Source organism: Protopterus annectens, chromosome 5.part0 (genome assembly GCF_019279795.1).
Source record: "Protopterus annectens isolate FY-2018-M chromosome 5.part0, PAN1.0, whole genome shotgun sequence".
Lineage (NCBI taxonomy): Eukaryota > Metazoa > Chordata > Ceratodontiformes > Protopteridae > Protopterus > Protopterus annectens.
The window spans coordinates 1,460,460,341-1,460,479,372 of record NC_056735.1 but is presented as its reverse complement, the minus strand read 5'-3'; the positions used below and the strand labels follow the sequence as shown (position 1 = coordinate 1,460,479,372).

At 39.4% G+C, this 19,032-nt stretch overlaps 1 protein-coding gene across 1 annotated transcript in view; it reads left to right on the top strand.

Moving 5' to 3' along the window:
* Positions 1-19,032, top strand: part of SLC15A1 (solute carrier family 15 member 1) — a 422,183-nt gene that overhangs the window by 333,293 nt on the left and 69,858 nt on the right. Inside the window, exon 18 of the mRNA XM_044071289.1 lies at positions 12,536-12,643. Within this exon, the coding sequence (XP_043927224.1) occupies positions 12,536-12,643 (108 nt within the window). The remainder of the gene's footprint in view (positions 1-12,535; positions 12,644-19,032) is intronic.

Genomic DNA, 19,032 nt, shown 5'->3' with positions numbered 1-19,032 from the left:
CAGTGGATATGATGAGTGGAGGAAGATCTGTGGCCATTCTCTGTCAAGGACCTTGCTGTACCGGAGTCGACAGCAATGGTTCTCATTTCTGGGGTTGTTTATGTGTCATGCAAAACTAGCACGGAGACACAAACATGTCAATATCCATGTTCATACTAGGCTACCATACCGACATTTTGGTTCTTTCATGATACTTAGACCAACCTCGGTGTCCCTCATATATTTGTTTAAGGACCTCAGCACATTGTGAAGAAGGTACAACAATTCTGTCTCTGTACAGTAGCAAAACATTATGTGCAGACAATTGTACTCTGGCAGTGTGCTATTTGCACATCAGATGCTTTGTTTGCATCCAACGGTTATGTCATCAATCCTTTACATAGTTAATCGTCAATTTGTAGCTCATTGTTATGTTTGATAGCTTGTTTTACTTTTTAAAGCCTTTTAGTAATGACTGGTTGATTTACCATGATGCTCTGCACCTGAGCAGCACTATCATTTATGTAAAAGATAGCTGTCATCAATTATTGGTTTTCTTGACAACTTTTCAGACACAATCAGTTGATTTCTAGGCACATAGATTGCTCTAGAATTGAAATGTCTCCATCTCAGCACCTTCAGGCATCTTAGGAGTCTCTTGCCAAATTTTAGGAATTAATGAGTTGAAACAGTGTTTTGTGGTCAGTCTGGAACTGGAACCTCTCTAGCTCCAGTAGATATCTTGGAATCCTGTAGCTTAGCAATGGTGGGGCAAAGGAGGCAATTGCCTTGGACGTAAAGTATTAGGGAAAACTAGCATTTCTTTTTCTTTTTTTTGCTCTTTACTTGTAGAGCTGGGAGATGGGTCTGGATTTGGTGGGTGTGTAACTGGCTGTATTACTGCAGGAATGTCCAAAGACTTTTTTTCTGCTGTTCACTTAAACAGCTTGGGAGTGGAGCATAAATTGGGTGGTATGTGATTAGCTGTGTTACTTCTCTTCAGTTGAACAGCTAGGGGAAGGCATAGATTTGGTTATATGTGATTGGCTGTATTACTGTTCTTCACTTGAATAGTTTTGGGGGGCATGGATTTGGTGGTATGTGATTGTCTGTATTACTGCCCTTCACTTGAACAGTTTTGGGGGGCAAGGATTTGGTGGTAAGTGATTGGCTGTATTACTGCCCTTCACTTGAACAGCTGGAGGATGCTATGCATTAGCTGCTGTCCTGTAGGAAGCCTTTTTTTGGCTCTAGGGTGACCACCTGTTCCTCTTTGGGCAGTTAAGTCCTGTGAAAAAACTAAAAAAATGGCAAATGTCCTAAGATTTTAGAACAAAAAATATTTCATAATTTTTCTTTCATAGAACATAAAACAGTTATTTTGTATCTGAAACATCTAAATGTTATATGAAATTGCATAAGCAGCTCTAATGGTACAACAATAAGCTTTTATCCTGACAAAAAAAGAAGTTCTGTCCTTTGCACTGGCTATGGGTATGTTTTGTCTTGCAAACATTTCACCTTTCTAAAAAAAAAAGTCCCACTTTGGTCATTTTAAAAGGTGGCAACCGTTTTTGGCTGTTCACTTGTAGAGCTGAGGAGGTGAGGTACAAGTCTGAGGGACTGGCATAGGACACTAGCTTATCTAGCCATGCCTCTGTTAGAGCATTTGGCATACACATGCACTTGCAAAGTACTCTTTTTCCTATTTGTGAATAGCTTTGTTTTGCATCAGTTAACATTCTGTAGCAATAGCCAATGGGTCTTATGGCTTAATCATCCATATATCCATCCGTATATATAGTTAGGGGGGGTGTTGGGGTCATAGCTCCCCCACCTACTTAGCTTTTATATTTATGAATGTCATGTTGATGAAAACTAACAATATAAAACCAAAAGTAGGTGGTGGGCTATGCCCCCACACCACCCAATCCCCCCAACTATAAATACTAACTTCAGGACTGCACTGCAGTGGGGAAAAGGGCATATAAATTTGATTTGCCCAACAGTACTTACATTCAGTGAAATGAGTTTTCAGTGATTTGAACTTTCAGCGATTTGGTGTGAGTGTTTTGAAATTCAGTGAAATGAGTTTTCATTGAATCAAAGTAGACCCGATAAAACCAACAATTGTGAAAACTACTAGTAGTTATGGTCAAGGTGCTGCTTTACTCATATGGATGGCTAAGCCATAAGACCCATTGGCTATTTTATGGGTGAATTGAAATTCAGTGAAATGAGTTTTCAGTGAATAAAAGTTTACCTGATTTTGTCACATCATAGTAGGCAAACAGTGGAGCAGATATTAGCTTTTTTCAAAAAAACTTTGCTGAGGGCAGGACTTGAGCATCCCACCTCGGTGAAGATACATCTTTCTTAGGTAAAGCTCTCTGTGGACAGATTTAGGACAAATTTACCAAAGGAATTCATCATACCTAGAGCCTGGTATGTCTCAGTTGCACAGATTAAACCTTTTGGCTTTGGCCCTGGTTGAATCTGGACTGATTCCACAAGCATTTACACAGTGATTTAATACTGGATTTTAGGCTTACCAAAAACACACGTCTCCATTTAGCTTTAAATCTCAGTTTTAATAGTTTGGAGCAGTGCCTGTAATCTTTTGTCATGTATACCCTTTTCAGGTTCAAACACTAACACCATCCATAACATTAACAACAACACCTCATGCCTTTTCAAATGATTACTCGTTTCATGTGGAAATATTTCTGGTGCTGAATTTATAGAAAATGGCAGTCTTTTGAAAGAAAACCTTCCAGGAAGAATAATAAAAGATAATTTTTACTATCTCTCTCTTTGGGTGTCTGGCAAAACCCACCTGAAATGTCTAATGTGGAGAACACTGTGGTACTAACCTGCTTAGGTAAAGTATCCTCAGGGGTAGGTAGAATGAAATGTTCTCTTATGACTGTATAATTTACCTTTTTTTAAATTGACACACAGTCTCACATTGCCATTTTTTTGATAATGAGTACCACTGGCAAACACCATTCTGTAGGATCATTTACTCTCTCATTTACAATAATTATCTCCATAAGTTTAATTTTAATTCAATAAAGGTGTTTAAAAATTAGAGACTCCAGGGTTGGCATAATGGTTAAGGTGTTAGCCTAACAGGCGCAAGATACACAAGATTTGGTTATCATCTTTGGGCAGCATGGCTAGGCATAAAAAGGACCACTGTGGTCATTATCCTAGTAATTACCTAGGAACCTATACTCTTCCGAGTGGGGAGAAAGCACACAGCACATCATCAGACTTTACCTTTACTGTCTCACAGTTAAGCAGACCAGCGTCACCATACACATGCACTTTAATTGCATTTACGTCTTGGCAATAAGCTGCAACTTGTATGACACAGCTCTGTTGAGCAGATTATTATCACTCATACAAGTGCCCCTTTCACTCAATCATTGCTAGGAATCTTCCTACATGCTTAGGTTTACCCACACACCTGTGTAATTCTGTACCTGCTTCATGCAACTGCAGACTCTTCAAGATGTTTCTATAAGTATCCTGTGATAGTACAGTAACATTAGCTTCTGCATCTAGATTTAAAGCTTACTGGGGGTCCATGAATTGTGAGTATGACGTGCCAGTCTGAGTCAGGATGTGGCATTCCCTGAACACAGGAAATGCTTTGGGAATACTTTCCTTAGTTTTGTTTCACAGTGGCCACTTCTTTTACATCTCATCCATTTGCCAAGCCAATGTCTTTGTGTTTTACATCACATGCATTATTTGTTTTATCTACATTAGTGCTTTATTTGTTTATTAATTCAGTCTCTCTGCCAATCTAAATTGCCTTTTCCAAAGTTAAATTCACTTCCAGCTGTAACATTTGAGATACTTCAGTTTCAGCCAGCTCAGTTCCTATTGTGCCTCTAATATGTTTAGGTTTTGATTCTTTAAACTCACGATATTCAGACAGTTGATATATGCACCTGACAAGCCTTCCACAAACTTCTTTACCTTGAACACATTTGTGAGCAAGCATGCAGACCTCTGTTACCATGATTCAAGATGGGCTAGATAATAGTAAATAGTTCCGGAGGGTGAATTCTGGCAGTTTTGGTAACAATTTGGCTATTTTGAGCTTTATGGCTGAACACTGGTAAAATAATTTTGTTGAAAACTGCAACTTCTCAGTAAAGCCAGCACTCTGAGTGCCTTTAAATTCCCTTGAATAATTAGCGCAATTTGTGGCTTTGAATTTTGTTTTTGCAATCTAATTCAATTACTTTAAGTGAAAAAAATCCCACTGGCTTGACACCATATTATGTCTCCTGCCAATGATCTGTGGTAATCAATAATGGCACAAGACTATAGATTCAGTTATGATGCATCATCAAATCCACACAAAATGGAAGGATAATACCTCGCAAGTGTCCAAATTTTTGCCTCATACTGTTGGTCTGTTCCTCATAAAATTTGTGATTTTCTGGCAAATCACCAAGGATTGAAGTCAATAAATAATGGCATATATTTGAGTTTTAGACTTCAGATCCTTCAGAAAATAAATGCTAACACAAATCCTGTTACTTTTAGCAACTTTCTGAGTTTCTAAGAGCAAGATTTAAAATCTGTTCCTATTTTTGAGCCTTTGTCCCCCCCCCACATTATTTTAAGCTTTGTCCAGTTTTCTTGCAATAAGAGGTTGAGAGGTATGCGACACACTCAAGACATAATCATAGGTTCATAGGTTCATAGGTTCATAGGTAGGTACTAGGCTATCGGCACAAGGGCCTAAGTAAGCCTAGCCAACAAGGTTCCCTGGCTTATGCCACCCAAGAAAGATATTTTCCTGTGCCACTGTCGAGCAGAGACACAGAAGTGATCCCCAGGGTGTATTTCCTATTTCCCATCCACGCATCAAGATTTTTCAAATTGCACTTCACCTTGCGCTTGCATAAATACATGAGTGTTCAGCACAACAGAAATCTTCAATATGAAATTCCAGATAGCGGAATGCAAAGAACCAGCAACTTCTTCTTGAAATGTAGATGTAGGTATAACGTCCCAAATCAACTTACGATAAGTGCTTTCGGAAAAAGGGAAGAAGGTGTTGTCTGTTACTTTGAATCCTATTGGAAAGAAGCTTGGTATAAGTACGAGCAAAGATGTCCCTGTTTGATATGATCTGATGAAGAAAAATTCTTAGCTTCATGTTCAATAGAACAAGAAATGGCTGCAACTTTTATGGAGTGCTTTATATTGTGAGAGAATTCTAAATATTATTAAATGTTATTGAACTTTGCTACCTGACTCTGAATATTGAGCTTTGTATTTCTCTCGAGTGAGAACCATTGTTTGCTTCGGCAAGCGACTTATATCGCAGAAACATTTAAAGCACCACGACTTAGTCGAACGCCTTGAAGGACTGTTGCTGCATTTGCTTTGTATGCTTAAACACTGGACATTTGTGTTTTTTAAAGTAGTGGTGCTTCTACTGATAAAGAATTGAGTTGATTGGTGATCAACTTGCAAGTTAGCTTTGCGTCCGAAGCACGTTTTAGTATTTTTTAATAAAAACTAGAAACATATTTCTTAAAACAGCTGTGGAGTAGCGGTTTGATTTTCCATTACTTTCCAGTTGTTGTAGATGTCTTGTGAGGTACATTCCAAAAGGGGAGTTGTACTCTATAATGGGTCTAATGAGTGATGAGTAGAGGGGAACAATGACCTCTTTTTTTCTGGATTAGAACCCTTTTATGATGAGGTGTGCCACATAGAAGGATTTCCTGACCACTGTGGCGATGTGACTATCAAATGAGAAACTACTGTCCACCTGTGTCCCAAGGTCTCTTATCATGCATTCACTGTTAAGTAGACTACCACTTATGTGGTAGTTCATGGGTACAGAGTTTTTACCAAAGTGGATGACACTGCACTTTTTGGCATTGACCTTGAAGCCATGGCTCTGACACCAGGTATCTGTCTCAGCGAGGCCCTTCTGTAGGATGTCCACATCATTTGGGGACTTGACTATGGCTCCTAGTTTGCAGTCATCTGTGAACTTCAATAGCCAGAGGCCTTCTGTGTTAGCCTGTACTTCAGAGAAGTAAATACCAAACAGGAAAGGTCCCAGGATGGAACACTGTGGTACTCCACTTGTCACTGCTTTGAGGTCAGATTTGGAGTCTGCAACTTTTACAGTGTGGGTTCTGTCAGTGAGCCAGTTGGCAACCCATCTTGTGACGTAAGGATTTATACCTAGTTTAGTGAGTTTAGCTATAATTCCAAAATGGGGGATGGTGTCGAAAGCCTTGGTGAGGTCAAGATAGGCTGTGTGAAACACCTTACCCTCATCTACGGCTTTGGTGATTGCCTCAAAGAAGTCAATCAGGTTCAGGAGGCATGATCTGTCTTTCACAAACCCAAACTGGGTGGGATCCAGAGTTTGGAGGTTACCAATGTCTTTGTTTATGAGTTCCATGATGATACATTCCATGGCCTTGCAGACCAGGCTCGTCAGGCTAATAGGTCAATAGTTCCCGGGATCTGTGGTGGCTCCCCCTTTGTGGAGTGGGATGACTGTTGCTGTGCGCCATTCAGTGGGCACAAAGCCTGATGCAAGGCTATTATTAAACATGGTGCTTAAGTTGAGAGCCAGTTTGTTCTGAAGTTTGTGTAAAACGCAGCCTGGGATGTTGTCCAGTCCCATGGATGCTGTGTTTTTGGCTTTAGAGAGTGCAGCTTTTAAATGTGTAGTTGTGATTACAGGGAATTTGCATTCTTCATGTATAGATATGGGCCCTTTAGGGGGTGAGAGGGGGGTAAAGTTAGCACTGAACCTATCTGCCAGGATATTGGCAATATCAGTTGGTTCTGTAATGTTCTTGCCTTTGTAATGTAACTCAGAGCAGATCTGGGTGTTGCCATCGAGATTCTTGACATAGCTATAGAATGCTTTGTGGTTGTCCTTGGAATTAGTGGTAATTTTGTTTTCATAGATAACTTTGGAGGATCTTATAAGGGATATTAGCTTCTTACTGAGTCTGACCAGGGAGCTCCTCTACTCATGGAATTTTACTCTCTTTTGCAACAGTTTCTTCCTTCTGTTGTACAGTTTGTTTATGGCAGGGGACCACCAGATTGGCTTCCTTTTTTTGGAGGATAGCACGATTCATGCACTTGTGTACGTGCTTATAGAGTGCATTTGTGTAGGATTCAGCAGTTGTAACTGTATTGTCCATCTGCATGGGTGCTATGAAGTTTACCACTTCTGTCTTAAGAAGCATGAAGTTGGCTTTGTAGAAATTTTTCACTGTGGTTTCCTTAATGGGGGGTGGGGCGGGATGTGGATATCAAGGGTGATTAGCTTATGGTCGGATCGGACCAACAAGGAGTTGACTTCAGGTGTGGAACACCATTCACTCATGTTGGTAATGACTAGGTCTAGGATATTGTTGCCCCTGGTGGGGGTGTGGATAAGCCGATCCAGAGCATTGGAGTTTATGAATTCCAGAAAGCGTTGAGCTAAGGAGTTGGTGCATGAATAGTTTTCCCAGTTAATGGTGAGGTAGTTGAAGTTGCCCATTATTAGGGTGTTTGGTTGAACCCTAATATTTTCCAGTACATCAAGAAAAGAGGAGTGGGAATCCTGGGGTATGGTGGGGGGGTCTGCAGCAAGCTACAATATGGATTGCAGTCTTGCCCAGAGTTAGTTGCACTTGGATAGCCTCGGATGCATTATGCTGAGCAACTAGCCTGGAGGTATGGATATCCTTAATGAATATGGACACACCTCCACCTTTGGTGTTTCGGTCCAGGTTACATGGCCGAAAAGTGTGGTATGAGTTATAGCCTGGTAGTGCAGGGGTGCTCTCTGGAGCTTTGAACCAGGTCTCAGTCACTGCACAGATATTGATGTTCTCCATTTTAAGGAGTGCCTCGAGTGAGTGCATTTTGAGATTTAGACTTCTAACATTGAGTAGCATTACCCTCAGATTTTGCTTGCTTGTACCTGTTACGGTGGTGCATTTGTCATTTGAACCTTGCCTAAAAAAGGCACTATAGGGGTAGCAAGAGCCTTAGCCAGTATCTGGAATCCCAAGGGCGACAGGTGCAGGCCATCTCTGGCAAAGCATCATGGTCTGTCGATCATGTCATCCCAGGCAGACAAATACTGGATCCCCATAGAATGACAGCAGAAGCTTAGCCAATTGTTGAAGTCAATCATTATGTACTTGTACTGTGGTATCATTCTGGGTGATGGCAGGATGCTACTCAGGGCTAGGTTTATACCTGCCTGGGATACAAGATCGGAGAGCTCCTCCATGTCTCTTTTCATGTAGTCCAGGGAGGTACGTCTCAGGTCATTTACACTAACATGGACAATGACAGTGTCATATTTGTACTTGTTGTGGGGGACCTGAGTGCGTGCGTTATGTGGTGGATCCTGGCACCTGACAGGCAGCTGACAGTAACTTTCTCCTTGTTTAGCCTGGTGAGTGGAACATCAGTGTGCCTGACTATAGAGTCATCTATGACTAGAGTGTTGGGTACGTTGTTATGCCTTATGGACTGTGGTTGAGTGGCACACTGAGTTTGTGGGCTATGTATCATTTGGGTTGTGTTGCGGGGTGGAGTTTGCTTGCGTTTCTGCTTTTGAGGTCCCTGACGCTTGGGCAGATTTTTACTGAGAGCCTCCGGAATGTAGGTGTGTGTTTTGTGTTTCTATGTGTGCGTTTTGGTGGTGTAGGTTTTGAGGGACTGTGTGATGAGTGTGGTGTGGTGCAAGTGTTTACCTTCTCCTCTTGACTGTCTAGTCCTGTCTTGGGTGAAATGAGCTTTGCTTCCAGTTTGGCTATATAAGTGCATCTCTTACAGGTTGTAGTGTTGGGTGGTAGGAGGAGAGGGTTGTCTGTGTATATGAGGCAATTGCTGCATTGCCCCAAGATGCCCAGACAGACAGGAGAAATCACCGGGAGCTGACCCTTAGACATGCCTGGATAGGTGCTTATTTATTAAGTACTAAAAATTGCTTTCTTCTAGACAAGTGAGGAAAGTTGAGTGCTGTAGTAATTTGCAGCTTATTTAGTGCTTACAACGAGTTCTGAACAAGTGCTGAGTTCAAAAAAACAGATTTCAGTGCTGAAACTAGAAAACTGGCTAGTTCTAAGAAACAAAATTAAGCTAGAAAACTTCCCTTCAACACAGAAAGGCTTGGGGGCTCAGAAGCGTACAAACAGTCTAGACAACTTACAGGAAAGGCAGGAAATAAGCTTAACATTTTTTTTCTTTCCCAGATGCACTCTTTGTACACAGTAGGAGTGCCTGAAATCAGAATATGATCTCACTGCACTCAGTTGAGTGAGCAAATGAGATGGGCCCAGAAGGAGTATCCAAAGACAAATTTACAAGAAGGGCGGGCAGTTTCAAAGCCACCAAGATTAACTCCGAAACAAAACCAGGGAGAGTAGGTGGGGGAAAAAACAAGTCTCAAAACTTCCAGTTCAGTTAATATTTAATGCAACACAAATTTAAAATGCTGTATTATTTGAAAAAAGTGCAGATAAAAGGTACTCAAATTATCTTATATGTCCAGTTGAATACAGGTAGATCTTAACCGGCCAAAGCTCAGGTTTTAAGCAGAAAATATTCCAAAACGTACCACTTAAATAGGCAGTAACAGAATATCAATGAATGAGACTACCCCCGACTGCAATTACTGTCTATGCAGGAATTCTAACAGGCAATAAAATCTAGAAAGCACTAATTGAAAAAACAGAGTCAAAACTTCCACTTCAGTTAATATTCAATGCAACACAAATAAATCAATTAAAATGCTGTATTATTTGAAAAAAGTGCAGATAAAAGGTTCTTAAATTCTCTTATACGTCTTGAAGATTATCCCAGATCTAGCTGCTATGATGAAAGTGCATCTGCAGTCACCCTTAGTAAATACATACTCTTAAACTCTTACTTGATAGGTACTACTGCAATTCCCTTTCAATATGCAACTTGCCTTCATCAATAATATGCCTCTACTCTGCATACACGTAATTAATAGTCACTTCTTCCACTAACAGTGGGCACATTATACCTAATGAAATGTTAGATGCCAGCTATTACAGACATTTTATACCAAGGACTATCATCTAAGATTCCTTTTTATATGATGTTTGCATGATAGCTAGGAAGATTCCGTGCATCTGAACAGATTACATTTTATGTATACTATTACTGTTGGTTAAAACTATTGAAAATGGGAAATTCAATTAAAAAAAGTCATCATAGCAGTCTTACCACAGCTGTACCTTTAATAGGCTTTTCTGGGGAATTGAGGATCTTTAGAGCACATTTCTCATGAAGCACCAAAACAAAACCAAGGCTAGACATGTGCTTAAAATGTATGTAAGTATACTTAACTTAGCTAAAAAAGCTATCAAGTTTATATACATTTGACAAATTAAAGCAGTATATGCAATAAAAGCTGGTAAGATCTCACCATAATCTACCAACAGTTTCTCATACTCATGGAAACATATTTTGCTTGCTAAACCTATAGTGTTTTGACAGGTAAGTCTACCTGATATTGTGTGTATCATCCATCTTCAACAGAGTAGCTTTAGGCCTATGGTTTTGCATTGCAAGAGAAAAAAAAAAGACTACTTCAGAAGTCCATTCAATGTTTAGCTTGGTAATGTATAGAACTAGCTATCCTAAGACAAGTCAGAAAAAACAGAGATAGTGTGATGTAATGTGACAGAGTAACGCAAAGGTATGTGTATACTCTTATAACAAATGTTCATAGGTAGATGTCGGGCAATCAGGTCAGTACTTCAACCTTTCCTAGAACACCCAATATTAAGAATTACCTCTTGCATCAGGGAGGGCCACACAGATAGTGCCAATGAAAATTTGTGTGGGCCCATCTTAACTATATAGATTATACCTGAATATCGTTAGAGTACTATTTTGCTTAACAGTGGTGGAGCAGTTAGCATTGTTGCCTCACAGCAAGAGGTGTTCCGGTTCAGTTAACAGCTGGGGTGCCGTCTGTGTGGAGTCTGCATGTCCTCCCTGTGTTCATGTGGGTTTCCTTCCCTTCTTTTCTCCATTTCTTCCACAGCATGTCTGGAGCATGAGCATTTTCTCCTTCTCCCCCTTCTTTCCACTGAGATGGGCGGACCTTCCCAGTAAAGAAATGTTAAATAAATAAGAATATATAAAACATGCAGGCATATTCCAGACTAAACCCATTTTTAATAAACATGTTTCACTGCACTCATGTTTAGCTAGTGAAAATTTTCTTAAGTAAATATTCTAAGTTATAATGGTTAAACTAATTTTCAGTATCTTTACTTGTGCTGCAATTGAAATGTGGGAAACTGGACTGCTCAGCAAAAGTCTACATGGTCACAGGAAAACATGCAGACACCATACAGAAGGCACCTCGGCTAGGAACTGAAATGGACAGCCAAGCTTTATGAGATAGCAGTGCTAAACACTGCATCACTTTCACTTACATAAATGACCTTGAGCCAAAGGTGGGCCTTCACTTCAACTGAGTGGCAGGTAACCTCAAGTTGTTGTTGTCTTTCGGCTTTTCCCGGTTAAGGGTCGCCACAGCAGAACTCCAGATCACTAATGATTGGCAGTAGATTTTCACGAACGCCAAGGTGCCAGCTCAACGTTCAACCTTCAATGAAGGCACACCCATTTACGCATGTCTTTTGAATGCCCACCCAACCATGGGGAGGACATGCAGACTCCACACAGAAGGCACTCCCTGCACTCCAGCCGGGAATCAAATGGGAGAACCTCTTGCTGTGAGGCAACAACACTACTGCTGCACCACCGTGAAAGTTCATGTAATTCATGGGTCTTCCTCAAAATAGAAGATATAAGATGACTTTTGTTTAAACCCAGTAAGGCAAATTATGCCCCAATAATGATTATTAATTATTTTCATAACCATCACCTGTGAATGGTTGTCTCTCTTTTGTAAACCCAAAAGTATCTTCTACAAAAAGTCAGTAAGCCAGATTCCTGAAAATGTATAAATATACTTGTTGAGTTTGCAAGTGTGTATCATTCCATACTGATGGCAAAAGCGAAAAATTCATAGTTATAGCTTGAGGTTGTACTTTGCTATCTACTGTAAAAGGGCATAGAATGTGTTGAAAGCAATGCAGCAGCCAGTTTTATATGTTTGATTACCTGTTTTATAAATAAACAGCTAGTTTTATAAATACTGATAAGACATTAGAGTATTATGCAACACAGAGTAACTGTTTGCCAACATTGTGTAGGACAAAAAGCTCATTTATTTGTTTATTTGTTTATTTATTAATTGATTGATTGATTGATTGATTGATTGATTGATTGATTGATTGATTGATTGGAATTGAAATGACTCACCGGTGGAATATGTTCACGTTATAATGTAAAAGCTCTTTCTTAACATCTCCAGGTTTTTATGTGCATTGTGTTTGTCTGTTTCTTAGGTTATAATGCATGCTGCTGACTTTGAAGACTTGTATTTATTGACATTGTGCCCCATTTAAATGATACTCTTATTTGCTTTTAGATTTATCAATCGCTTAAACACTGATGTGTCCATCATTATTAATGGCGCTGAAATGCCAGGTTTGAACTCTTCAGCCATTTCAAATTATACCCTTCTCACAAGAGGAAAGTAAGTAACTTTTAAGTTTGCATTCTTTTTATATTCAGTAATGTAAACTGTTTAAATACAAAATATGAGTGTTACATTCCATAATGCTTTTATGCACAGCCAACAGCTTAGATCTAACATGCACAGTTTGTTTTTGTAAAATGTTATCACAATTTCCTTTGTAAAAAAAATGTAGATATAATTTGTATTGTAAATGTAAATGCTAATTTGCACGTTAATCTGTAAATTTCTTTATGAATCTCCTAGGCCTTGATGTGTTATGTTTTCCATGTTTGTGCTGTGTATAATAATGGATATCTGTCCAGTTGAGCAGTGATTCAAAATGAGAGCTCAATTGTGAAGTACTGAGCATTGTACTGTGTCATTCCTACAAGGTGTATATAGTAGTGGTTGAAATGGAAACTCCTAAATGTATAGGAACTCGCTTATTACTGGATATCAACTCAGCAGTTAACATCATAGTAAGCTTCCCATATGAAAAAAATATAGTAATACAGGAAAATGGAAATAATAAAAGAGGATTGGTCAAGGACAGGTCATGTTTACTCAACCTGATGGACTTTTTTGAAAAAGTCACCAAATCAATATATAAAGGTACAATGGTACACAACTCGTACCTCAACCAGGTGAAAACTTTGGACACAGTCCCCTCTCAGGCATAGTATAAAAGCTAAATAAACTGGGAATAAACTCCCACATCACCCGCTGGATCACCAAATGCTTCACACATAGAATGCAGGATATCAAAATAGGAGAAGCTACCTCCACAAAGAGACCAGTCACCAGTGGAGTCCCCCAGGGTTCAGGGCTGGGCCCTCTCCTGTTTGGCATCTACTTCTCTGAAGTAAAAGCCAATACCAAAGGGCTCTGGATGACTAAGTCTGCAGATGACTGCAAGCTTGGAACAGTCCTTGAATCCACAAATGACTTAGCAGTCCTGCAGGAAGTTTTGTCCCAAATAAATAACTGATGTCAAAATTATGGACTGAAATAAAATGCCAAAAAATGCATTATCATATCCTTTGGGAAGGCATCTACCCTGGGTAGATACCACATTGACAAAATACCCCTAAAAGTTGACCTATTTGTTCTGGATTTCAGACCTATGTAGACAGTGTCCTAACTTTTGACCTACATGTGCCCATTGTCATAAGAAAAGTCCTTCTATATTGTGCAGCTTATAAACAAAGGGATCATGTCTATATCTAGTGATCTCATTGCTTGCCTTTACTCGGACTTCATTAGGCCAGCCATTGAGTATAATGCCCCCTTTGTCATGTATCTTTTCAGGCACATGCAGCAGCTGGAGCACCCAGGGAAATATACTCAAAGGATACAAAGTGTAAACAAAATGTCCTACATAGACCACCTAAAAACCCAATCATTTTACTTGGTATCCTACAGACTGCTAAGAAGTGACCTGTGTCTGGCATACATGGCATCCTCCAACCCAGTACTGATGGACCTAGATCTACTGCACATCAGCAAGCAAAATGGCATCATGAATACATAGTTTATGGATCTAAATATCTTCTGCAACAGCAACAGAATGCTTTGGAGCAACAGGTATAACTCACAGAGGATATTTACTGCTGCTCTATTCATGTGCAACTTAGATCTATGGCTGTGCAATAGGAAATTTACTCTAGAATTTCCCCCGTACTATTAATGGACAGTTGCACCTCCTAAATACTTTATTCCATGTATGGATCCTTCAAATTATTTATGGCATGATCCCAATTATTCTCACTAGGGGTAATAGATAATTTTCAACTCTGGGATGGGTGTGGCCAATCAACTCCACGCTAGATAGGTTAATTCAAGCACCAAAAGGAAAACTGACTGGTCCTAAAATTGCCCGCAATGGCAGCCAGTTTAGTACTTACCAAAGAACCTTTGAGAAAATGATGACAGCAGACCACAAGGTCTTCTATCCAGTAGGTCTTCACCATGGTTAAGGACACACTACAATATGTTGGAAGAGGTTGTATCTAACATTTTAGATGTGTTTCTATTTAGGAAAAAAGTTCCACGATAATACTATCAGTAAATGCAATGGGGAAAAGTGTGAGGTATTACCTATGTCTGTGAACTCTATACTGCTGAATACCAAAAAGCAGGGTGTAGAGCATTCTTAAAAAGCTATATGGAATACAAGGTATGTTCTATTATGTATTACATAGTAGGAAAAACTAAAATGAAACTTGTTTGGTGTAAAGGCCTTCAGATATTACACCATATCAGCAAAAAAAAAGAAACTTTCTGTGTGTGTGTGTGTGTGTGTGTGTGTGTGTGTGTGTGTGTGTGTGTGTGTGTGTGTGTGTGTATATATATATATATATATATATATGTGTGTGTGTGTGTGTGTGTGTGTGTGTGTGTGTGTGTGTGTGTGTGTGTGTGTGCATGTGTATATATGTGGATTCACGTCTAAAGGTTGAAATGTCAAAACATCAAACCTCTGAGTAACGAAGACCAGAGGATCGAAGGTTTGAAATCTCAAACCAAAAAAAAAAAAGAAAAACATCCATAACGTAAAATGTATTAATATCACGTTTTTGCAGGGGGACAAGCCTCCTGCAGCCCTATATATATATATATATATATATATATATATATATATATATATATATATATATATATATATATATATATATATATTGGATCCTCTGGTCTTCATTATTCAGAGTTTTGATGTTTTGACATTTTGACCTTTAGATGTGAACCCATATCTGTATAAATATAAAACAAAACAACAACAACAAACAACTAGGTACACATTGCTCCAGATGGTGTTTGGAAACAAATATCTAATTCTAACACCACAATGAATATAGACTTCAAATGTAAGGCTAATTATTTTTTTGTGGCAAACCCACAACAATGCACAGCTGATTGGTTTCACTTTTTTCAGCTTTGGCAGTGCAGTCTGACTAACATTATGGAATACACTTATTTAATAAATATTCTTCAATCATATAACTTGCCATGCTTATTAATTATAACAGATATAACAACTTCACATTTCTAAAATAATGAAAATTGACATAAAACTAAAGGATGAAATACCATCAATAACAAACCATGAAGGTATGATACATTCAGTGTGGAAACTCTGGGCCTGGCAATTAAAATCTGATTAGGTACCATGAAAGTCCACTACAACAAGCACAAAAGTGGAAGTAGGATGTAAACCTCTTCTGCAACATCATCAGAATGGTTTGTAGGGACAAGCATATCTAGCAGAGGATACTGCTGCTGTGGAAACAGACTCCCCTTCACATAAAATAGAATTCATCCATGTCCATATTCAAGTGCATCTTAGATCTATGTGTGGAAAATAGCAAAGTTACCCCAGGACAACCTTTTGTACCAATGGAAGGAGATACCTCCTAAATGCTTCATCCTCCACATTTGTCCCCTCAAATTATCTATGTCATGATACCGGTTATTCTTATTAGGGGTAATATATAATTCCTGACCATGGGGTGGGTAAGACCAGTCTATAAGCAAATAGAATAGGTAATTTTGAGCATAAAAATGAAAACTGGCCAGGCTTAAAATGTACTACAAGGACAGCTAGCCTTGTTCTTACCTATTAATCTATATGCCAAATGGTAGCTCTTTGGATGAAAAACAATAACCAGATGTTTAATTATGAATGAAGAGCATAAACTTCCGCAGCTGTAGGTTAAAAGAAAACTCCACCACTAAGAAGGCTCCTTTTTTAGATCTTTATTGTAAGTAATCCTGATGAGGGCTTCATCAATTACAAGACTTCTTCAGATCAAGCAGTAGAAATAGGGTTTTTAAATGCTGTAGCAGGGGTGTGTATAGGTAGGTGGTCGACTTGACTGTATGCAGAGCAAGGGGGCATGCCTGTCTGTATGTAAGTATGTGGTTGGTGGAAAAATCCACCTAATTTGGATGTAGAAGTGTGTGTAGTTGGTGGAAAAGATTCACCTAATTTGCATGGAGTGCATTTCCATCATGTCACTCATACACAAGTAACGGTATGACTCAATCATAGTCTATGTGGGGGTGAATGACTTAAAATGTACCTCACTTGACTATATGAAGAGAGACATGATTGAGCTCTCAGATTATGTGTTACAAGCAGGTATAAGCCTAGCCTTAAGCAGCATTCTACCTTCTCCAAGGATGATGCCACAATATAAACAAAAAATGATTGACTTTAACAATTGGCTTAGCTTCTGGTGTCAGTGCAAGGAGATCTAATATCTGTCAGCCTTGAAAGACATGAGATGGTCTGCACTCTGCATCTGTCTCCTTTAGGCTTTCAGATTCTGGCAAAGGCATTAGCCACCCATATTGTGCCTTTTTTAGGCAGTGTCAAAATAACCAAACTCCCAACATAACATAATCCTCTCCAGACAAACTCAAGTTACTGCTGCTTAATACTAGGAGTGCACTCCCTGGAAGCAGTCCTCACTTTGGAATATGCTTAACTCTGTGTAGTCACCAAGACATGGTTCAGGGCAATGCAGGGCTACAATGTCTTTCATACATTCAGACCACAAACTGAGCATAAAAGAATCAAAGAAGGAGCTGTATCCATCTTTATTAAGGATAAGCACACCTCAAGACTGGTCAGACAATATGATTCTCAAGAGCTACTCCATGTCCAATTAACTATAGGCAAAGCCCCCTACCACATCATAGCTAGTTATAGGTTCCCCAACATGAACCAAGAAAAGAAAATCGCATACCTGGACTTAGTGGAGTCACTTGCCATACAACCCAACACCTTACTCATGGGTAATTTTAATTAACTTATCATTGACTGAGAAACATACATAACCACAAACATGACAGCTCAGATTTTCTTGGACTTTGTCAATGCAAATGCTCTGGGATAGCTAGTCAGTACACTGACAAGTGGCTCAAATGTCCGGAACTTAGTACTCACTAGCATGAGAGAGCATTGCACATCCCCTCATGTGTGATGTCCTCCCTGATAAGATCTCATCAAATGTATTTATAAGACTAGATACCCCATCAAGCTCAAAAATGCTTAAGAATTTTTCTAAGACAAATGACCTCCTAATAAGTGATGGCATAAGAAGTTTCAAACTCACTTAAATGCAGATAACATGGACTGTTATGCACAGGTGTACACTAATGCCCTGTATAACCACTTAAGCAGTTGTATAGAACTGGCTATACCTGATTGGATTAAAACCAGGTCTTGCCAAAAAACAAGCCAGGTTGGTGGACCCCTAGTATAAACAGGGTATACAACAGAGAAAGAAACTAATGTCCAAGAACAAGAGGGAACTGGCTCAGCTGGAGAAGAAATCCCTCTCCAGCTTAAACAATCAAATTAGAAATCTTGTCAAGTTATCCAAAGCTAATTACAAAGTAAATTAGCCCCCCTAGCTAAGGATAATCACAAGGCATTATTTAACTACATCCAAAATCTAAAAGGAAATACCCAGCTGTGCATTAAACTGTTTGTGGATGGCACCACCCATACTCAACTGGAGGTAATAGCCAACCTTCTAGCTGACAGATTTGGAGAAAACATCACCCCCCATCCCCTCCAGTCATCCACCAAAGTAAACCTGCCACCATTTTTAGCCTATTATCTCAAGAGAGCAGGTCACTCTGGCACTCTCCAAGGCCAAAAACATGGCATCAGTGGAACCATACAACATCTCAGATTGACTTTTAAACAACTTAAAACATGACCTAGCAAGCCCACTTGGATCCCTGTTTAACCACAGCCTGTGAACTGGTCATGTTCTGGCAGAATGGAGGACAGCAACAGTAATCCCTCGGCGCAAAGGGGGATCATCAACCAACCCTAGGAATTATAGACTCATAGGTTTTACTAACCTCATCTACAAGGCCATGTTAAAAATCATTATGGACCTTATTAACAAGGACATAGGTAATCTCCAAACTCTGGACCCAACCCAGTTTGGATTTGCTAAAGTTAGATCATGTGTGTTAAACATAGCTGACTTCTTTGAAAAAGTCACCAAGGCCCTGGATGAGGAAAAGACAGTGTATACCACCTATCTTGACCTTTGACTCAATTCCCCACTTAGGATTATAGAGAAACTCTTCCAAATTGGAATTTACCCCTACATTACCAGATGGGTAGCCAACTGGCACACCAGCAGAACATATACTGTCAAAGTGGGTGACTTTACCTCTAGCATCAGTGGCATACCACAGGGTTCTGTACTGGGTCCCTTATTGTATGGAATTTATTTCTCAGAAGTTCAAGCAAATTTGGATGGCATGTAGCTGACCAAGTTCACTGATGATTGCAACTTGGGAGCAATCATTGAGTCCCCCAGTGATGTTAAGATACAGCAGACATGGTTAACGCAAATAAATGATTGGTGCCAAATACACAG